The 23,721-nt window shown below is 39.9% G+C and overlaps 1 protein-coding gene across 5 annotated transcripts; it reads left to right on the forward strand.

Moving 5' to 3' along the window:
* Positions 1-186: 186 nt before the first annotated feature.
* On the forward strand, positions 187-21,321 carry tfap2c (transcription factor AP-2 gamma (activating enhancer binding protein 2 gamma)). 5 transcript variants are annotated; one of them, XM_031825687.1, is made up of 8 exons: positions 865-976; positions 4,834-5,292; positions 5,499-5,550; positions 7,244-7,327; positions 8,291-8,513; positions 14,454-14,572; positions 19,270-19,411; positions 19,733-21,321. In XM_031825687.1, the coding sequence occupies exons 1-8, from the start codon at positions 941-943 to the stop codon at positions 20,025-20,027; spliced, it is 1,410 nt and encodes a 469-aa protein (XP_031681547.1). In that variant the 5' UTR covers positions 865-940; the 3' UTR covers positions 20,028-21,321. The 5 variants fall into 5 exon arrangements, with proteins under 5 accessions (XP_031681548.1, XP_031681547.1, XP_020337870.1 ...); XM_020482281.2 differs by lacking the exon at positions 865-976 and adding an exon at positions 3,276-3,694; XM_020482282.2 differs by lacking the exon at positions 865-976 and adding an exon at positions 3,276-3,694 and having other exon boundaries at positions 7,244-7,315.
* The last annotated feature ends 2,400 nt before the right edge of the window (positions 21,322-23,721 follow it).

The raw sequence follows: 23,721 nt of genomic DNA on the forward strand, positions 1-23,721 counted from the left end.
TTTTTTCCCTTGTCATTTCTATCTTGTAAATGTTTTGTTAATTATTCAGTTTTTTTTACAGATACTGTATGTTCATACGCATCTTCATGTATTCCTTAAAGATGGATCAAATAAAATAGAGCGACCATGCATTTATTCACCTACGTCATTACTTTGTCACAGTAAAGGCTAGCCTTATAAGTCTTCAGTCGTTCGTTGAACGAAACTTGGAACGCATCAATGCAACTTTCTTGATGTTTGTAGGAGGCAATTCTCGGTATTTCGCTGCAAGCTATCCTTTGTAATAAAGAGTTTTGGTTATCCTCTGGCACTAAGCTTTGGAGTTGCGACTATTTCAAGATACATATTTGAATTTCTGTACATTTGACATTTTATTAATTTCGCAGACTCTCGTATCCAGAGCGATTTACGCGCAATTAGGGTTATGTGTATTGCTCATGAGCACATCGACAGATTTCTCACCTAGTCGGCGAGGGGATTCCAACCAGCGACCTTTCTGTATTGTGTTAATAATTAGGCCTACCCTACACAAGTTTACGATAGGCTAAAATACGTTTAACGTTTATATGAAGGCCTAAGGAATCCACAAAACACATTTCAAAATAAAATGTAACTGTAGTTAATTGAAATGGAAAGAAACTAAAATAAATACGCCTATTGGCTATTCAGAAGCTCCTCTGATGGTTTAAATGCGTTTATTCTATGAAGATACACTTCCATACGCATCGTTTAGGCTACCCTCGAATGTGTAGAGATATGTAGGAAAGTCGAACAACCTTAGAGTAGGCCTATCACAGGAATGTGCATAGGGTTTCACTCAGGTGTATTACCATGCAGGGCGCGTGCGCATGACAAGAGAACCAGGTGAATTCAGCAATATAGACTTGCGAATTCTCTCTTTCATAGCCTTTCCACTGGAATTATACCGCGATCCTCACAGATGTCTTTACTCGAGAGGCTCGAATCAGACTGGCGGGTAAGCAAATGCATGTTTAGCTTTGTATTTAAAATGCTTATGACTATTACTTGTTTATCTTTTGACCTAATAAGTCAGCACGTTACATTAATTGTAGGATACATGTTTTTAGGACCTTGTGGTCGTTTGTACTAGGCTACTGCGCGGCAATTGATAGTGGCTTTACTATTGCTAAATATACAATTTCAATGAATTATTATTATTAAACCAATAATTATGATAATAGACCCTATAACGTTGATCTCTTGAAATACTCGGGTGCTCACCACTTCGGAGGTTAAAGCTTTGCAGAAGAGATAGTCATAGGCCTACATTTGCCATACACCTTGGTCATTACATATCGTGTATGATTTAAAAATATATAACCAACGTCAACTCAGATTTATAGTTCATATTGGCAACTGGTTTTCTGGTAAACCAGTTGCCAATATTCGTTTCAAGATCAGTATGTCTCACAATACTCAGTTGCCTATAGCCTAGACCAAATGTGCACCTTTTTTCAAATAATATATAGGCTACACTAATAAACTAGTAGCCTAAATAATATTAGACTATTAATAGAGAATCTGTTACATTGATATTGCATGTCCATAAAAATTGGTAATTTGTCTCTGAATATAGTCAAACATAGACTATATATTCTACACGAGTTTAGCTTCTTCAGTGTGACAGAATTTTTGCATAATTCACCTACGTATTTGTTCTATTTCGAAAGAGGATTTCATATTTACGCTAAACCACATGGCCCACGTGAAGCCTAACACTTGTAACTCATTGCCTTTATGGATAACAATTTAGGCCTACTTTAAAATTGGGTTTTCTGTCAAGAGTTCTTGTTTAAACGAATTGGCATTGCCATGATTGTCATTGACATGATAAAAACCCCTGTTCAAAACACAACGGATAGGCAATTCTTGCGTGTCTAACCTCATTTACTCTCTGCCACCGCGATGTAAACATCCCTTAATTAGTGAGCATTCATTTCTGGTTCATATCTTAACACGCTCAGAAGAAGCACACGCAGCTTAAAGCCACTACGTCGTTCATGGATGAGCTGATCTTCCCCAATCGTTATTGTTTCCCAGGCGTCGAATCATTATTAAGCATTTCCAAAACCTTAATGATAAAGACACGTGTATTGTTTTTCCATGCATATTAACAATTATCAGACAGAAAATTATTCAAACCCTTAGCTTAACTAACTGCTGTATCTATAGGTTAAATCATATTTCACAATGATATTGGAAACAACAAAAAGAAAAACACAAATATGGTCTTTAAAATAGGCTATAACTCCCTTTTTGCGTGAAGTTATGCATATCCAAACATCAAGGACACCTTTATTTTGGACATCGCAATGCTCCACCAAAAATGTTAATGAAGCTCTAAGGGGGAGATTTTCGTTGAGATGCCTGGTGCTTAGTGGTTTGAAGAAGAACTATGCTTTTAAGCCTTGGGGCTTTAAGGTTTTGAAGGTACCAAACGTCAAGGTAAAGCCCCGAAATGCAGCTAATCCTTTTTAAGTACGTATAAGTAGTCTAGGTGTCAATTATTTAAAATGTTTAGGATGGAAATCGGAATATTTTATATGAGCGCGTTGACTCTTGCTTTATTAAAACTGGAATCGTAGATCCAATTCTGACCCATTGATTCTTGAAGAATATAACCTATAAATGCATCGGGAGTTTAGTTCAACTGTCAGAACCCCAAATATACGCTTTTATCTCCAGTGTTTGTTAACAACGTAAATGTAAACAAACATGGTATAGCCTCAAAACATGGTTAAAACTATAATTCTTATATCATGGGGGGGGGGGGGGTTGTTTCAACTAAGGAGTCTATCTTTTAGCGAAATTGGCAAATTAATGTTTAAAGGCTTTTCGTAGGCTATTGTTTTGCAAATTTCTATTGAAGATCTTTTAGTCAACTTAACATGGCTAAAAAATATCAATTTTCTCGATTACATTCATAGGCTATTGTTATCACTTACAGTATTTTTTAAATCAAGGTTTCTAACTATGATATTATTATAGGCTATGCATTATTCTGCATTCAGTTATTCGGCCACAATTACCAATAATAGCATAATAATAATAAAACATTATTATCGAAAGTATATGCCTATAATGTTTTTGTTAAGAGAGCAACTGCAGACGGACCGCAATATGATTGGCTCCTTATTCCAATAATAACCAATCAGCAAACTTTGACTTCGGCCATATTCAAGATGACATCACGACAAAGGCACGCCCTCTAAAAATATCTAACCTATGTAAATATAGTACACATACTTTCAAGCGGATTCAGTAAGGAGCAAAGGTTTGAACATCATCACTTTGTCCGTCAGAGGGAGTCGAGTTTCATATATTCAGCGCCTCGTCCCATAGTCACTGCGTAACTGCTTACCGCTTACTACTGGAAGGGATCTTGCTTGAAAAACTGTTTTTACTCATAGTTGCTGTTAAGATTTATGTTGATAGCCGCCGGAATCACGCTCCAACGTCAGTGCGCTTCAAGGAACCGCAGCCCCACTCGAGTTGAATAAGTCTATTCGTGATTTCTAGGAAGTGGGATACAGTCTTACTTTGTTTCCCACCTGGATTAACTGGTAGACGACCACCAATTTACCTGGTCAACCTTCTTGGTTTAAGCTTTTGTCTGTCAGAAACTATGCTGTGGAAACTAGCAGATAACGTGAAGTACGAGGATGACTGTGAGGTGAGTTTTAGCTACACAAACCGCACGGCATTACGTTTCAACAAGTTTAGAAAATATGAAATAACATTATTTCATAATAAAATATTGTGGCCCTCATGCGCCCCATCGCTTTATCGCGTCTTTAATGGGTAGACTTTTTGTTTATAGATATTTGTCGTGCGGCAATCCCTTTTAGATACAGTACTTGATAAAAGTTTGACGGAATGAAAAGTATTTTCATGGGAAATGGTTATAACTAGGAAGCATATTTTGAAAAAGAAAGATCAGTGGTTAGCTTATGTTATTTTTCATTGTCGAGTGTAAGTTCAAGTGCATTAGCAGAAAGGTTTTTTCTTATTCTTTGAATGGTAGCCTAAATATTTCTTAATGTAACATTATAAGTTGTATATAGGCTATTCCAGATGGAATACTCTTTCCGCAGTATCTCGACCAGTGCATTGGCTACTGACGACATGCGGTTTGATTTCAATAAATAACATTTTATTTTGTGTTAAATAAAGTACGTTTTGTGTTACTTGAGTTGGATTTAGGTGATAGTATAAAGCTTTTTGATTTACTTAGGCAGGCCTAATGTTCTGAGCTGAGTCAGGTTATTTAAAATAATTACAATTACCACAGTATTGTTATTATTATTAATAATATAGGCCACAAGGGTAGTAAAATAGTCCCCTCCAGACTGTCTTTTGAGAGGTGATGTGGTAACAGCAATATCACAACAGTCCACGTAGATTGCATGCTATCAGAAATAAGAAAATTATTTTAGCTATTTTTCTGTGCAACAAAATATGCATTTTTACTTTGAATTGTGAAACCATGTCTTCCTTTTCAAGGTTGTTCTAAGCAGCCTTCTTCGGATAATTGTGTACTGAAATAACATTATATATATAGATTCATTTCGGCCTCTAAATATTACGCACGAATGTGTAAAACATTTCACCAAATGTTTTCCTAATCGATGGTGAAAAATAAATATTGACGTCTGCATCAGGCGTAGCTGTCCACACAGTTGTCTTTTTAATAAATTCTGTCGATGACTGTTGATTCACTACGGATTTGTCTAATTGACAAGGGGCACAATATATTATCATTTATCCCTATATCATTATCAACCTAAACTAAGGTCTCTCTTCTGTTCCCAGGAAAGGCACGACGGGAGTAGCAATGGGAACCCCCGCTTACCTCACCTCCCCGCAGTGAGCCAGCACATTTACAGCCCGTCGCCGTCCCTCTCCCACTCCGCCAACTCAGACTTCCAACCCCCGTACTTCCCACCTCCATACCAGCCTATATCATACCCCCAGTCCAGTGACCCCTACTCGCACCTCGGCGACCCTTTCAACATCAACTCCATACACCAGTCGTCCTCTAACCAACAGCAGTCATGGCCGGGGCGACATGGTCAAGAAGGACTGGGACCTCATTCGCGAAGCGGACTCGCGAGCCAGATTCTGGGCCTGGATGGCGGCTCGTCCGGCTTGAGAAGAGAAGGCTTCCGTCGGCCAGAGCTGTTACCGCCTCACGCCCATAGCATTGAGTCAACCATCATTGGTGATAACATAGGACTGCATGAAATGGGCCATGGCCTGGATGATGTTCAAGTGAGTGATTTGATTGTGATGTTGTTGTCTGGTTGAAATTGAATGCTGTCTAAAACAATGGTCAGGCTAAAACTAAATAGACTTGCAAAGGAAAGGCATGGTTTTATTGTCATGAATGGAATGGAAATGTCATATTTCATCATTAACTCCCTTAATTATTATTCTAAGAATAAGTATGACATATTGCTTTTTTACTTATTTTTCAGCATGTAGATGACCACAGTATTATAATGGCAGATCAGACAGTCATCAAAAAAGGTGGGTTTATTTTACTTTCTAAATATGTAGCCTACAATATATTGACATATGAGAAATGCTTTCACAATTTCAATACAATATTCCCTTACTGGTTTGTGAGTTACACATGCTTGATGTATAAGGGCACAGTGCCAGAAATTGGTGTGCAACAGGTAACAAGAATGCAATAGAGAAACCCTGAGAGCTGTTTACATTTACTCCATAGCTGAGATTGCTTGTTACTAAGTACATACTGTACCTGGAAAATTCTAATTCTACAAATATTTAGCAATTATTTGTACAGTTACATGTCTTTGCATTTGATGATAGAAAATCTGAGTAGGAAAGGCTGGTAGTTGTACTTGTTGGTACATACATTGATAATCCCAGTAGTCATGAGGTTCACTTAGCTAAGCCTAGTTTGGTCCTCTGTGGATTCCTGTGCTGAGGTTGTTTGAATAGAACATCAGAAAAATAACCTTTTCAAAATGGCAGCCTATGGCTGACAAGATGGGACTGAGGACATTGTGCAACCGTTGAAATACTGCATTGAGAGAGAGAGAGGGAGAGGGAGCGCTTTGGAAAGTCTTTAGAGGTCTAAGCTGGTGCATTCGACTCCTTTTGAATTCCAGTTGAAAGCAGTCCAATGGGTCGCTGCTCTTCTTGAGACTCGCTGGCTGACTTTCTGCAGAACCAGCTTTAGCTGGGGTGTGGCATCCTCCTTGCATGCAAAGGACAATTCAGTCATTTGTTGGGACATGAAATATTTTGAATGAGGAGGATTCAGTGTTATCTAGTAGGCCCTACCCTCAACAGTCTTTCATTCAGTCATTTTGTGCGTTCATTTGAAATTCTGCACCACCTTTGTAACCAAATGAATGTATAGATTAATGAATTGTAGATATTGAATTCATGGTTATCATATTAGTAGTAAATTGATAATAGATGTTAGTGAGATTTGTTAAAACAACATCACTGTGAACATACAGGTTCAGGAACTGTGATGGTAGATAACATTATTGTGATGTGGTGCTTGACAATAGTTTGTGTGAATGTCCTTTGCAACATTGGCAAGAACGGTAAAGAATAGTTAATATATTTTCTGTAATAAAGCCTACATGTATAATGCTAAACTGCTTGCTTCACAGGATGAAGTATGAGACTGATACAGTGGAAAAAATGTATAGTAAACATTATTTAGAATGAATAGCCTAACGTGCATGCACACATATTTATTTTTATTTTTAGCCCAAATAAACAAAATGAGTACAAAGATCTGCCGGATTTTTGATGGCCATTTTTTTAGGCAGTTGAAAGCTTGAATAAAATATTAAATCCAGCTACAGTATAAGCATTTGTGTTAAAGCTACCTAAATGGTATCAATGCTTTGCTTTGCACATTTTTCTCAATGGCAGCCATTTTGGATTGTATTAAATTGGTGGACATTTTTGATGATTAGTTTTAAAATCAATTCGACAATCCGATAAAAAAAACTACAATATTAAGGAGGTAGCAAGTTGTTCAGCACGATAAAGGACATATAGTCTTCGGTACAGTGTGCGCTGGCTCACTTTATTGATCTTCCACTCAAGGTCAGACTGTGGGTAGCCTACATTCTTGTAAACGGCGGCAGCAATACTTCACTCTTAGCCTTGTACCCTATAGATGAGCTCTAAATTGTAATTTTGTCCCCCTTTGTGATTCTTGTCTCAGTACTAGGACTACGAGGGGGCAGAAACCTTGATCGCTTACAGAGGACTTATTATGAGGGGGGCATTCTTGCGGGTGAGGATGAAGGTATATGTAGTGTACTTGTATGTTTGTCTGGGTGTGACTTGTGTTGTTTGACCCTTGAAGTTTTGATCTAAAATGGCCACCCAGTTTGCTAGTTTGGGCCCTGTTGCCGTACAACAGAAGTTTTTCGGTTAGGTTCTAATTATTCACTCGATTAGAAGCTACAGACCATTGAACGTTTGATCCAAAATGGCCCTCCAATTTGGGCCATGTTTCTGTAAAACAAGTCTTTATTTTAGTCACTCAATTAGAAGTAGAGACAGGGTTGGTCTACGGCCAGGCAGGGAGAAGGGACTCTCTGTGAAGTAGCATGGAACAGTTGTGTATGCGTGTGGATGTCATGGCAGTGGGTGGTAGGAATGAGGGGACTTTTAGCTGTGAAACCTCAGGAATGACTGTTGGTGAAAAACACACCAGTTCATCATCGTTATTTAGTGAATGGCCACTTATGGTGTACATCTTGGCTTCCACAAAGGAAACAGGTTTGTTGTTTACATGTAATAATTCTGAGTTATATAGATTTTTTTTTACAAATCATTATGGTGATGTTACATTTCACAATTTATTATAAGAGAAAGCATGTTAAAGTTGGAATCCAAGCTGCACTGTGGGGTGACAACAGACAGTGGAGAGTGAACAGTCGGCAAATGAAGCCAGTCTTGATGAATCAAATCCTTTTAAAAAACTAAACATTTTCTAGGAATTTCTCAAAGAAACAGTCTCTTCACCCATAACATGTTTACAATGTAGCACAGCCTTCATAAAGTCCAATAATGTTGTCTAATGTCTGTCTATCCTCTCTGCAAACCATCATTTCCAATGGGACAGTAAAGATACTCTACATTAACCTTGATACTCCAACTTTTCATAGTACTTTTCCTCTCATTATAATTTCTCTTAACATTATTAACATTATTAACCAACACTCATACTAACCTCTCCTCTCTCTCTCCACCCCTTCCCCAGGCCCCTTGTCCCTCCCCAAGGGCAACTCATTGGGCCTGCCATTCCAGAAGGAGTCCCTGTTAGGCATGGTGTCCAACCCCACCGAGGTGTTCTGCTCAGTGCCTGGACGTCTCTCGCTTCTCAGCTCCACCTCCAAGTACAAGGTGACTGTGGCAGAGGTGCAACGGCGTCTGTCTCCTCCCGAATGCCTCAACGCCTCTTTGCTAGGGGGAGTCCTACGTAGGTCAGTATCCACACAATATGAATTCATTATGAGATGGTTACAAGGCATTTTAAGGGTGTGAAACATGCTTATGACAGGTCTTGCAAAGCAATATAACATCAATCATAATGTGCTATACCTGGTAAAGTGTTACCCCAAAGGTTTAATAAACACATGCATTATAACTGCATCATAATGTATTAGAATGACAGGTTTACTGTTTTTTCATGCAATTGTGAACAATGGCCAACATCTAGTCTGTTAAAATATGGTTGACAGCAGCTCAAAGGATCACTAATTTTGTTCCAGCTGATTTGGTATATTTAGGAAATCATGGAGAGATGTCCATACATAACATAACATGCATGTCTCCGAGAGATGTCAATACAAAACATAACATGCATGAAAACATAACATGCATGAAAACATAACATGCATGTCTCTGAGAGATGTCCATACATAACATAACATGCATGTCTCCGAGAGATGTCCATACATAACATAGCATGCATGAAAAAATAACATGCATGTCTCTGAGAGATGTCCATACATAACATAACAGGCATGTCTCCGAGAGATGTCTATACAAAACATAACATGCATGTCTCTGAGAGATGTCAATACAAAACATAACATGCATGTCTCTGAGAGATGTCTATACAAAACATAACATGCATGTCTCTGAGAGATGTCAATACAAAACATAACATGCATGTCTCTGAGAGATGTCTATACAAAACATAACATGCATGTCTCTGAGAGATGTCTATACAAAACATAACATGCATGTCTCTGAGAGATGTCTATACAAAACATAACATGCATGTCTCTGAGAGATGTCAATACAAAACATAACATGCATGTCTCTGAGAGATGTCCATACATAACATAACATGCATGTCTCCGAGAGATGTCCATACATAACATAGCATGCATGAAAAAATAACATGCATGTCTCTGAGAGATGTCCATACATAACATAACAGGCATGTCTCCGAGAGATGTCTATACAAAACATAACATGCATGTCTCCGAGAGATGTCTATACAAAACATAACATGCATGTCTCTGAGAGATGTCTATACAAAACATAACATGCATGTCTCTGAGAGATGTCTATACAAAACATAACATGCATGTCTCTGAGAGATGTCAATACAAAACATAACATGCATGTCTCTGAGAGATGTCTATACAAAACATAACATGCATGTCTCTGAGAGATGTCTATACAAAACATAACATGCATGTCTCTGAGAGATGTCAATACATAACATAACATGCATGTCTCCGTCATTGAAATGAACTGACTTGCCTAGTTAAATAAAGGTCAAATGAAAAATACAAATAAAAAGTTGGATAATGCCACTGTTCTATAGCTAGTGAGCTACAGATGTATAGTACAATCGAAAAGTATTCAGACCCCTTGACTTTTTCCACATTTTGTTACCTTGCGGCCTTATGGATAAAAAATAAATACAACTCATCAATCTACACACAATACCCCATAATGACAAAGCAAAACAAGGTTTTTAGAATATATATATATTTTTAAATAGTGAGCTACTTCAGATGTGTTGACTCAGGGGTGTGCATGCTAGATTAAATTACATATTTATGTATTTTCAATACATTTGCTAACATTTCTAAAAGCATTGTTTTCACTTTGTCATTAAAGGGCATTTTGTATAGACGGGTGATACAAAAAAATATACTTTTGTCCATTTTGAATTCAGGCTGTAACACAACAAATGTGGAATAAGTTAAGGGGTATGAATACTTTGTGAAGGCACAGTGCTTCAGGGTGCTGCCGGATACTAAACATTACGAAAGCTTGGTATCATTCGCAGGTCTGTAGTGTGAAGAAAAGTTCCGACCTGGTTCATAGACAGACAGTAGGTCAGTATAGCAACGTTGACGGATATGTTAAAAAAAGGGGTTCTCTAAAAGCAGCCGTTCCTCTTCAGTAATTGTGTGGTTGAAAGCATCTTGACTACCTTTTTGTATACTCTGCAATTCCTGGTACTTCGCTTTGGGGAAAGGTTACATCAGAGTAGTTAGCACCAGTATATGAGAGAGCGAGAGAGACAGAGTGTGTGTTCAGGGGGGTTGCAGGGCTATTTTAATTGCTGATGAGTAGTTGACCTTGTGCCCCATATGTCAGCAGGCAGTCTGTTGAGGGACTATGGGATTCTGACCAGGGCCCCTGCCTGTTTCTGCTGGGAAGGCATGTTTCTCACTTCCCATGTGCCCCTGCCAGTGCCACAGACGTTAAACGCCTCTCTCTCACACACACACACACACACACACACACACACACACACACACACACACACACACACACTGAGACACTGTTAAGTAGGTCATGAAGCGATAGGATAAAGTGGGGGCTGTGGAGAGAGGGAGGCAGTCACACACATGCCTCCCCAAAGACGCTGTCTCTCTCACCCACCAAAGAGGGAGCGAAGCCTGCCAATCAGTCATGCGGAAAACTGAATCGTGTGTGTGTGTGATTTCCCTGCTATGTGCTGAAGGCGGGAAAAGCATAATTTGTGTCAGTGTTTTATTTTTTTTAGGTCAGGAAGGGTATCGGAGGCTCTTTTTCGTTGGATTTATTTGTTTTCAAAAGTGTATGATGAGGCCTCCTTCAGGGATGGGCCTTTCACTGCTATGCTCTCTCAAAGTGACAGGAAGCCTGGAGTTAGGGTGACAGGAAGTCTGGAGTTAGGGTGACAGGAAGTCTGGAGTTAGGGTGACAGGAAGTTTGGAGTTAGGGTTACAGGAAGTCTGGAGTTAGGGATACAGGAAGTCTGGAGTTAGGGTTACAGGAAGTCTGGAGTTGCTGTCTCTGCTCTTAGAAAAACTATAGAAAAACCATTCCATCACAAATAGCCTATAGAATGGAACATGCTAAATTCTACAGTTAGAGCAGATTTGTCAAACAAATTTTTCCCCGGGGGCCACATTCGGTCTTCAAAGATGCCCGGAGGGCCGCACTAATATTTCATATTAGTGATTATTTGGCGAGCTGGACACAGTCAAGAAACTGTATGAATGTAGGTCCATTATAATTTCTACACAGTTTCTATTTGGTTTCAGTCATTTTAAAGTATATTAAGTTTGCCCCCCCAAAAAGATAATATACATAATATATACATATACATACAGTTGATGTCGGAAGTTTACATACACCCGAGTTTGAGTTTGAGTGTATGAGTTTACATACACCTGAGCCAAATACATTTGACACAATTCCTGACATTTAATCCGAGTAAAAATTCCCTGTCTTAGGCCAGTTAGGATCACCAATTTATTGTAAGAATGTGAAATGTCAGAAATGTCAGAATGTGTCAGAATAATAGTAGAGAGAATGATTTATTTCAGCTTTTATTTCTTTCATCACATTCCCAGTGGGTCAGAAGTTTACCTACACTAAATTAGTATTTGGTAGCATTGCCTTTATATTGTTTAACTTTGGTCAAATGTTTCGGGTAGCCTTCCACAAGCTTCCCACAATAAGTTGGGTGAATTTTGGTCCATTCCTCCTGACAGAACTGGTGTAACTGAGTCAAGTGTATAGGTCTCCTTGCTTGCACACACTTTTTCAGTTCTGTCCACATATTTTCTATAGGATTGAGGTCAGGGCTTTGTGATGGCCACTCCAATACTTTGAAATTGTTGTCCTTAAACCATTTTGCCACAACGTTGGAAGTATGCTTGGGGTCATTGTCCATTTGGAGGACCCATTTGCGAACAAGCTTTAACTTTCTGAATGATGTCTTGAGATGTTGCTTCAATATATCCACATAATATTACTCCTCCTGATGTCATGTATTTTGTGAAGTGCACCAGTCCCTCCTGCAGCAAAGCACTTCCACAACATGATGTTGCCACCCTCGTGCTTCACGGTTTGGATGGTGTTCTTCGGCTTGCAAGCATCCCCCTTTTTCCTGCAAGCATCCCCCTTTTTCCTAATGATGGTCATTATGGCCAAACAGTTTTATTTATGTTTCATCAGCCCAAAGGACATTTCTCCAAAAAGTATGATCTTTGTCCCCATGTGCAGTTGCAAACTGTAGTCTGGCTTTTTTATGGCGGTTTTGGAGCAGTGGCTTCTTCCTTGCTGAGTGGACTTTAGGGTTATGCGAATATAGGACTTGTTTTACTGTGGATATAGATACTTTTGTACCGGTTTCCTCCAGCATCTTCACAAGGTCCTTTGCTGTTGTTCTGGGATTGATTTGCACTTTTCGCACCAAAGTACGCTCATCTCTAGGAGACAGAACGCGTCTCCTGTCTGAGCGGTATGACGGCTGCGTGGTCCCATGGTGTTTATACTTGCATACTATTGTTTGTACAGATGAGCGTGGTACCTTCAGGCGTTTGGAAATTGCTCCCAAGGATGAACCAGACTTGTGGAGGTCTGCAATTTTTTTCCCTGGGGTCTTGTCTGATTTCTTTTGATTTTCCAATGATGTTAAGCAAAGAGGCACTGAGTTTGAAGGTAGGCCTTGAAGGTAGGCCTCCTCCAATTGACTCAAATTATGTCAATTAGCCTATCAGAATCTTCTAAAGCCATGACATCATTTTCTGGAATTTTCCAAGCTGTTTAAAGGCACAGTCAACTTAGTTTATGTAAACTTCTGACCCACTGAAATTGTGATACAGTGAATTATAAGTGAAGTTATCTGTCTGTAAACAATTGTTGGAAAAATGACTTGTGTCATGCACAAATTACATGTCCTAACTGACTTGCCAAAACTATAAGTTGTTAAACAAGAGATTTGGGGAGTGGTTAAAAAAAGAGTTTTATTGACTCCAACCTGTAAACTTCCGACTTTAACTGTATATACACTACCGTTTAGGGTCACTTAGAAATGTCCTTGTTTTTTAAAGAAAAGCACTTTTCTGTCCAGTAAAATAACATCAGATGGATCAGAAATACAGTGTAGACATTGATAATGTTGTAAATGACTATTGTAGCTGGAAACAGTAGATTTCTTTATGGAATATCTTCATAGGCGTACAGAGGGCCATTATCATCAACCATCACTCCTGTATTCCAATGGCACGTTGTGTTAGCTAATCCAAGTTTATCATTTTAAAAGGCTAATTGATCATTAGAAAACACTTTTGTGATTATATTAGCACAGCTGAAAACTGTTGTGCTAATTAAAGAAGTAAACTGGCCTTCTTTAGACTAGTTGAGTATCTGGAGCGTCAGCATTTGTGAGTTCGATTACAGTTTGATTTATTCTGAAACTGGTCAGTCTATTATTTTTCAGAGAAATGAAGGCTATTCCATGCAAGAAATTGCAAAGAAAATGAAGATCTCATACAACGCTGTGTGCTACTCCCTTCACACAACAGGGCATACTGGCTCTAACCAGAATAGAAAGAGGAGCGGGAGGCCCCGGTGCACAACTGAGCAAGAAGACAAGTACATTAGAGTGTCTAGTTTGAGAAACAGACACCTCACAAGTCCTTAACTGGCAGCTTCATTAAATAGTACCCGCAAAACACCAGTCTCAACTTCAACCGTGAAGCGGTGACACTGGGACGCCGTCCTTCTAGGCAGAGTTGCATAGAAAATCCAGTTTGAGCATGTAAGCAAACCCATAAATGCCTTCCCCAGATACTCAGCTAGTCTAAAGAAGGACAGTTTTATTGTTTCTTTAATCAGTACAACAGTTTTCAGCTGTGCTAACATAATTTCAAAAGGGTTTTCTAATGATCAATTAGCCTTTTAAAATGATAAACTTGGATTAGCTAATACAACGTGCCATTGGAACACAGGAGTGATGTTTTTTTTGCATTTCTTTTAAAAACAAGGACATTTGAGAGAGAGAGAGAGAGAGAGAGAGAGAGAGAGAGAGAGAGAGAGAGAGAGAGAGAGAGAGAGAGAGAGAGAGAATAAAGCTTACATATTGTCAATTAATGATGACGCTATTTTTCCTACAGAGCCAAGTCTAAAAATGGTGGCCGGTCATTGAGAGAGAAACTGGACAAGATTGGGCTCAACCTGCCCGCTGGAAGGAGAAAGGCTGCTAACGTCACCCTGTTAACTGCACTGGTAGAAGGTACGCCGCTCAATTTCCTCTTCAAACTTAAACTGTGGTAAATGTGCCCCAGAGTGGTCTTAACATATAACACCATAGAAATACAATGCATAGAACTCATCTCCATCTTTACTCTTTAATTGATTATTGCACATATTATGCACGGAGAGATGTGATCAGCAATATCTGATTAAGTTGTCTGAGATGGTGATCAGACACCGTTGCTTACACCCATGATGTTTCTACCATCTATCTATTCATTATATAGTATTTCTATGATAAACAGCAAAGTTGAGATCCCTAAGCTACTGTGACATTATTACTATAATACTGGCTGTATATAGTATATAGTAACCGTGGCTAGTACTTTTCTTGTAATTTATTCCTTTTTGGTGAAAATGGCTGTGACCAATCTGTTGTTTGAGTTCTTGCTGGCATTCCTCTGTCTTTGAATATCAAGGCAGCGTTGACGTTATCCACACTGACTGTCTTGGTGATATTTTGAGGTTATCAAGAAGCTGGCAAGACCGAAGAGCACAATAATAGCCCTGAAACGTTATCGAGTCCAGGCCTGTCTATTACGGCTGTGACACTATCTAATACAACACACATGACCAAAGAAATGTGTAGCTTGTAATCTTCCTGTCTTACAGATCACACAAACTCTTCAAAGATGTAAAGGGAACATGTGAAATCACCACACAGTACACATCTCCAGAGCTGTAGCCAGGGTGTGAGTTTTAATGTGTGTGAGTGAGTGTTGGTATGGGTGGGGTTTTCTATACAATTTAATAACTCTAAAATGCTATTTGGAGAATGGCAAAAAAACTAAAATGACCCAAGCCATTATCACATTGGGTACTGTAGCTTCATTCACCTCAGTCGATCTACAAACACATAGTCTATTAGCTATACAATTAGCCGATACACATTCATTCACATTAACTCAGCACCGGAATGAAAAATTATAACAGATATAGATGTTATCAGAAAAAATATTGTATTAACAATAGGTAAACAAATGCTTTACAGAGTGGAAAAAAATGTTGCCGTTTTACAGATAATTTCCTGAAATTCTACACATTTTGTCATGACTTATTCCATGTTAATATGATACAATACATGGCCAAAAGTATGTGGATACGTGCTTGTCAAACATCTCATTCCAAAATCATGCTATAACAGCCTCCCCTCTTCTGGGAAGGCTTTCCACTAGATGTTGGAACATTGCTGAGGGGACATGTTTCCATTCAGCCACAAGAACATTAGTGAGTTCGGGCACTGATGTTGGGTGATTAGGCCTGGCTCTCAGTCGGTGTTCCAATTTATCCCAAAGGTATTCTATGGGGTTGAGGTCAGGGCTCTATGCAAGCCATGTGAAGTTCTTCCACACCGATCTCGACAAACCATTTCTGTATGGACCTCGCTATATACATTGTCAATGGGGCATTGTCATGTTGAAACAGGAAAGGGCCTTCCCCAAACTGTTGCCACAAAGTTGGAAGCACAGAATTGTCTAGCATTTCATTGTATGCTGTTGCTTTAAGATTTCCCTTCACTGGAACTAAGGGGCCTAGCCCGAACCATGAAAAACAGCCCCAGACCACTATTCCTCCACCACCAAACTTGACAGTTGGCACTATGTATTGGGGCAGGTAGCATCCTCCTGTCATCCGCCAAGCCCAGATTTGTCCGTCGGACTGCCAGATGGTGAAGCGTGATTCATCATTCCAGAGAACACGGTTCCACTGCTCCAGAGTCTAATGGCGGTGAGCTTTACACCACTCCAGCCGATGCTTGACATTGAGCATTTTGATCTTATGTTTGTGTACGGCTGCTCGGCCATGGAAACCCATTTCATGAAGCTCCCGACAATAAGTTCTTGTGCTGACGTTGCTTCCAGAGGCATTTTGGATCTCGGTATTGTGTTGCAACTGAGGACAGACGAATTTTACACACTACGTGCTTCAGCACTCGACTGTCCCGTTCTGTGAGCTTGTGTGGCCTACCACTTCGCGGCCGAGCCGTTGTTGCTCCTAGACGTTTCCGCTTCACAATTAAAGCACTTCCAGTTGACCGGGGAAGTTCTAGCAGGGCAGACATTTTACGAACTGACTTGTTGGAAAGGTGGTGGTGCCACGTTGAAAGTCACTGAGCTCTTTAGTACAGGCCATTCTACTGCCAATGTTTGTCTATGGAGATTGCATGGCTAAATTCTATACACCTGTCAGCAATGTTTATGTGCTTCTACACCTGCATTGCTTGCTGTTTGGGGTTTTAGGCTGGGTTTCTGTACAGCACTTTGAGATATCAGCTGATGTACGAAGGGCTATATAAATACATTTGATTTGATTTGATTTGGCTGAAACAGCTGAAATTAACTAATTTGAAGGGGTGTCCACATACTTTTGGAAGTGTAGTGTATCAAAGCTAGAGTGAATAACGAAATCAATGGGGGCCCCCTCGAAGTCAGGGCCCCTGGGCACATGACCTGTGTGCCCGGTCGGTAATTTCAGACATGATTACTACAAGTTAGCTGGCTAGACTAACTAGACTAATTTACCAATCTACATTTTTTTAACTGACATGGGCTAATTGACTGACTGTCAGTGAGTGAATTTAAAAAGAGGAAAGCTCCTGATAGACAATCAAGTTTGGAAATTGCATCTTGTGAATTCTACTACTATAACACTCAACAGTATTATTTAAAAAATAAAATAATAATAATACATACTGTGGTCCTGACCGCCAGTGTACTCATACAGTTGAAGTCGGAAGTTTACATACACCTTAGCCATATACATTTAAACTCAGTTTTTCACAATTCCTGACATTTAATCACAGTAAAATTCCCTGTCTTAGGTCAGTTAGGATCACCACTTTATTTTAAGGATGTGAAATGTCAGAATAGTAGTAGAGAGAATGATTTATTTCAGATTTGATTTCTTTCATCACATTCCCAGTGGGTCAGAAGTTTACATACACTCAATTGGTATTTGGTAGCATTGCCTTTAAATTGTTTCACTTGGGTCAAGCGTTTCGGGTAGCCTTCCACAAGCTTCCCACAATAAGTTGGGTGAATGTTGGTCCATTCCTCCTGACAGCTGGTGTAACTGAGTCAGGTTTGTAGGCCTCCTTGCTCGCACACGCTTTTTCAGTTCTGTCCACACATTTTCTATAGGATTGCAGTCAGGGCTTTGTGATGGCCCCTCCAATACCTTGACTATGTTGTCCTTAAGCCATTTTGCAACATGGGAAGTATGCTTGGGGTCATTGTCCATTTGGAAGACCCATTTGTGACCAAGCTTTAACTTCCTGACTGATGTCTTGAGATGTTGCTTCAATATATCCACATAATTTTCCTGCTTCATGATGGCATCTATTTTGTGAAGTGCACCAGTCCCTCCTGCAGCAATGCACCCCCACAATATGATGCTGTCACCCCCGTGCTTCACGGTTGGGATGGTGTTCTTCGGCTTGCAAGCCTCCCCCTTTTTCCTCCAAACATAACGATGGTCATTAAGGCCAAACAGTTCTATTTCTTTAGATTTTCCCATGATGCCAAGCAAAGAGGCACTGAGTTTGAAGGTAGTCCTTAAAATTGCTTCCACAGGTCCTTCTCCAATTGACTCAAATTAAGTCAATTAGCCTATCAGAAGCTTCTAAAGCCATTACATAATTTTATGGAATTTTACAAGCTGTGTAAAGGCACAGTCAACTTAGTGTATGTAAACTTCTGACCCACTGGAATTGTGATACAGTGAATTATATGTGAAATATTCTGTCTGTAAACAATTGTTGGAAAAATTACTTGTGTCATGCACAAAGTAGATGTCCTAACAGTCAGTTAGGACATCTACTTTGTGCATGACACAAGTAATTTGCAAGTCATGCCAAAACAATAGTTTGTTAAATTTGTGGAGTGGATGAAAAACGAGTTTTAATGACTCCAACTTAAGTGTATGTTAACTTCTGACTTCAACTGTATGTAGCAACGGCCCTGCCCATCTCCTCTCATGAAGTATTTCATGAAGATGTCTCTTGTCTAGATTCTTTCGTTGTTTTGAGGCAGAATAGTCACCTCCGTTTATTTATCAATCCCATCTTTGACGCCCTCATCAGTCATACCTCGGCTAGACAATGTCTAAACAATGACGCATAGCTGTGTGCCCAATATTAATTGAATCACGTCTAACCTCATAGCCACGTGTGATTTCCTTTTTTCCCTCTTATCCCTAATCCCTATAAATGGGTGCAGGAGAATGACTCGGGGCCGGTGTTATTTAGAGACCTTCAAAGTCTGAATCAAGGCTGGTTATCACGTGTTCCACTTGCCAGGAGGGCCAACTGACCTTAAAGCCTAGCGTTTCTGAATTGCTACATTCCCCATGTGATGTGCGTGTTTATCAATAAGTGACTCTGTTCGGTGCTACAGGCCGTCCGGGTGCAGTTAGCCACATCAGCCCATTAAAGACCATGCAGGAAGTCCTCCCTGAAGATGGGATACATTCACCCTCAGTGGCTTGTCTTCCCCCGAGCTAAGAGACTGAGCACGACTGATTATTGTTCCTTGCACTGTTCCACTATCTACATATAGTGCCCCTGTGGGCTGTATGTCAGCAAGACCATATTTGCATTTCGTTCTCCTAGATAAGAGTTTTGGTGTCTTATTTTGCATCTGTTTGTGGAGTTTTCAAACGGTGTCTTTGTCTTTATAGGAGAAGCCGTTCACTTAGCAAGGGATTTTGGCTACTCGTGTGAGACAGAGTTCCCGGCAAAGGCCATCGCTGAATACCTTGGTCGACCACACGTGGAACGTAATGAGGTCAACTCCCGCAAGAACATGCTCCTTGCTGCTAAGTGAGTTTCTCTCTGTCATTCTGTCTCTCTCTATCTGGGATATAATTTTCATAAAAGCCCTGCAGGCTTTTGAAGGTATGTGAAGTTTTGACTCGGTTTTCAAAGTTTTTCAAAAAACATTTCTGTAGTTTTCAATCTGCTCTTGACTTATAAAACATCTTGATAACTATGCTACTTTTGAGACATCCCAATTTCATAGTGTCAACATGAAGCTGTGTACTTCTCTGATTGGATCATTGTCAACTATATATAAATCCAGTATTCCATGTCTGGGTCATGTACATTTCGCTATCAACATTTCGGTCATCTTTTTTTCACCAGGCAAATCTGTAAAGAGTTCACCGATCTGCTGACTCAGGACCGTTCGCCTCTGGGGAACACGCGGCCGGCGCCCATCCTGGATCAGGGCATCCAGGGCTGCCTGACCCACTTCAGCCTCATCACCCACGGCTTCGGCTCGCCGGCCATCTGCGCCGCCATGACCTCCCTCCAGAACTACCTGAATGAGGCCCTCAAACAGGTGGACAAAATGTACCTGAGCTCGGGCAGCGACACGCAGGGCTCCTCCGACAACGGTAGCAAAGCCTCTGACAAAATGGAGAAGCACAGGAAATGAGGAAATACTATTCTGTTGGACTGTACAGACCCCACTTTCCCCTTTGGACTTCTATGACATCCATATGTAGAAGCGAAAATGATCTGTATGATTCCGATTCTAGATATTTTTGTGTATCCACCCAGTTGAATTGAACATTTTACCCCATTATGGCCAATGTTTACAAGTTTAGTTTCTCAAATAACACTGATTTTGCCCGGCTACCACCTTTGGGCTGCTTTCAATGCGAGATCGACCTACCTTGGTGCCTACTGTAGTAGTGGGTGCTTAAATTGTGCACAGCCAAAGGGTCTGGACTTAGTTGACATGGGGTAAGGAACAGAAAGCAGACTTTGTTGTTTCCCTAGAGGACATCATTTCAAGATGGGTTGCTGTGGCTGTGAATTCTTTTCAGCTTTTTTCCCCTCTTCTGTCTGGAGGCAAAGCCACTGATTTCCTGTGTCTCTTCCGCGGTGCTCAGTTCCCATTGGACTTACCAAAGGACACTTTTTTTCTACGGAAGAGAAGAAAATCCACTTCATTCGTTTTTTATTCATTGCTTGAATTTTCAAAATGACTTCAATGGGTACAGTGTTATTGTGTTTTTTTCATGGGAGTTTTTTTAGTAGGTCTGGAAAAAAAGCCTGTTTGTGTGTTTGTCTGTTTTCCCCAGAAACCTTAAAGGCGATTTGCAATAGCAGCCATTCAGTGTTGGATCAGGGATGGTTACTCAGTGTTTGATACCAGATGGTTACTTGTGGGCTGTGACAAAAGGCAATGGGCTCTTTGCTACTTTGAACCCTGTCTTTAAGTACTCATACTGCCCATTGGTTCCTTTAGTATTTGTAAACTTTGCAATGTAAAAGGAATCAGTCCTGGACCAGATTAGATATCCCTCACCTTCAGTACAAAAACTATTCAATATTGATGTTAAATGTATCCAACCCTTATAAGACATTTTCATCTGAACTGTATCTCTTTCAGCCAGTACGCCAGAAAGAGTGTATGTGTTTCATTGTTTGTGTGTGTGTCTGTATGCAAAATGTTTATATTTCTTTCGAGAAGTGTTTTTTTTTGTCCGTTACCTTTACCCTGAATGTAAATATTTTCTAATTGATGTTGTAATTTAATGGGATATGTAAATAATGGTATCATTCTGGTGTATGGCTTCACTTTTTACAATGTGTTAAACTTTTCTAAATGGGTTACTTTTTCTAATGTAGAGGTTAGGCAGTGGGTATGATATGCTTTTTGAATATGTGTAAAACTGTTTTAAAGTCCTAGGAAAAGTAATAAAAAGACAACCCTGTTATAAGGACTTTGTTGATTTTCTCCTCTCTGGGCGAGAGCCTTGCATAGAGCCTTGCATAGAGCCTTGCATAGAGCCTTGCATAGAGCCTTGCATAGAGCCTTGCATAGACATTAATGAGCTGTCAGAGGACTTCTGTCCCTCTCCATTTCTCTCTTTCTCGCAACCACACACACTCATGCACACACACATACATACACAAAGTACAACAGCCCGTTTTTCAGCTTTGTGTTTCATAAATGATGGACAAGTCATGTGTGTGAAGATTTTCCTATTAATAAACAGTAAGAGTCCCACAAATAATGGGAACATTGGGCATCATTATATGTAGTAATTTAGCTACACAAATAAGGAATGTGGATTGGTGCATGAAAATGGTAGAAAAAGGACTCATTTGAGGGTCATGCACTCAGGTCTGAGCCAAACATTGCTAGTTTATGTCTTCACTTAGTTAACCATTTGGTGCACAGCACACATACCTGTTTGTCCCCCTAAAACTGTGGTTCATTTTGTGAACTTTATTTTTTAGGAAGTTCCCCCTTTTCACATCCATATGCCCATCTGGGGAACAGGTGTTTTCATGTGTTACCTAATTTAAGCGGATCTCTACTTTATCATGTGACACACTGACAAATGTGTGAGTTGGATGTTTCACAATAGTGGGAAGACCATTTTGATCTGTGAGGAAAAAACCGATTGAACAAAGGTGCTGTGGTGCTCAATGTGTTGACTCTTGAGCAAAGGCAGCTTAATAATCTTCCACTGATTCATGCAGCAAGTCTATTTACATGGATCACATCAACTCTCACAACACAAATCCCTGCCCCCATGTGAAACAAACGTATCATACGATTATCCATGTTAGACACTTGACTCAAGATTACAGCGGGATTTCAGAGTAGCTTTCACTTAAGTGACACATACAGTATGGTATGTAGGAAGCCTACAACATACCTCTTATCTCGGGCTATCCAACGCCTCATTGAAATGTGTTACTACTGACATCCCTATTTTACTACCCTGTGCCCTGCGGTGTTGTTCACTAAGAAACCAGTGGTTGTATCCGAATACCTATACTAGCGTACTAAATAGTATGCGAAAATATGTTTTATAGTATGTGAAATGTCTAAACTAGTACTCAAAATGCGCCATCTAATATGCAACTGCGTTGAACCCCATTCGTTCATTTTGGTACAGCGCGTCAATTTATCTGATTATCAGCTGTTATCAAACACGCAAATCGGAAAAGACAAGCGAATTCTACCACAGTAGATCAAACACCGAAATGAGTATGCAGTTTAAGTATGTAGTACGCTAGTATGGGTATTCGGACACAGACCCGCCTAGTTGGACAAATAGTTTGCTGTTTGACTCATGTCATGTCTAGCAGCCCAACAAGTAGGAGCGTCTCCCTTAGAACCTGTTTGACCAGACCTGTCACCCCGCTGTAGCTGAACTCTGCTAGCGGTTGTCCGTAACTGCCTTCAGTTACATTTATTTATTTCTCCAGAGGGGTTGAAAGCTGAGACAAGGAACTGCTTCAATTGTCTTTGATTACTGGTCTAGCACGGTTACGGCAACACTTCCTTCCTCTTCGACCAGAGGAGCTTTTATTTATTTTCTCTCCACGATCAAACTCTTGTTAATGTTTGTCTACTCTCAGGTGTTGCTTTTTTGCTGTTAGCTTAAGCCACAAACTAGTTATTAGCTAAGTAACCGTTTAAGGTTCTCACCATCGCTGTTTGGCCTTTTGAAAGCCTCCAGTGGATGTCTTAGTTTCGTGAGTTTACTGTCATACACTCAGAATGTAATGTCAGAGATAGCTTGGCCTTCTATGTAGCTAGGCTTTAGCTTGACACGTTTCACTCCTTTACATGACAACATGTACAATATTCAATAAAAGCTGAATGATCCTGTATTTGTGCCTGTTGATGAACTTGTAAAGTGTTTTCCCTCTTCCACTTCCCCACATTCATCACAACTAGATACTCATTTGCATTGGCAATATTCCACTCATAACATGGTAGTAAGGGTTATGGAAAACCCCTTTCCTCCTTCCCCTTTTTCATAGACATGTTATTTGTTTTGATGGTGTTTTGTTGATCGCAAAGGAAGCATGACAGTTCAGCAGTATAAAACTATGTTTTTTAGTTGTATCACTACATGGCCAAACTGCTGCACCCACTCACACATTTTCAATCAACACAGGGTGGTTTATATGTGAAGCAAGTTTGGACCTGTTACTCGTACCTGTAACTGATTCTAATTTGCGTCTGTTCTCCAAAACATAATTGATGAGCTAATATATAATAATTGTTTGATCTCATTTCGACGCCCGGAGCTAGTTATCAACTCTCAATTCATCGGGCCATAAACGTATTTTATGTAAGCCGTGACTCGATGACC

This window comes from Oncorhynchus kisutch, linkage group LG5, assembly GCF_002021735.2.
Source record: "Oncorhynchus kisutch isolate 150728-3 linkage group LG5, Okis_V2, whole genome shotgun sequence".
NCBI classification, from domain to species: domain Eukaryota; kingdom Metazoa; phylum Chordata; class Actinopteri; order Salmoniformes; family Salmonidae; genus Oncorhynchus; species Oncorhynchus kisutch.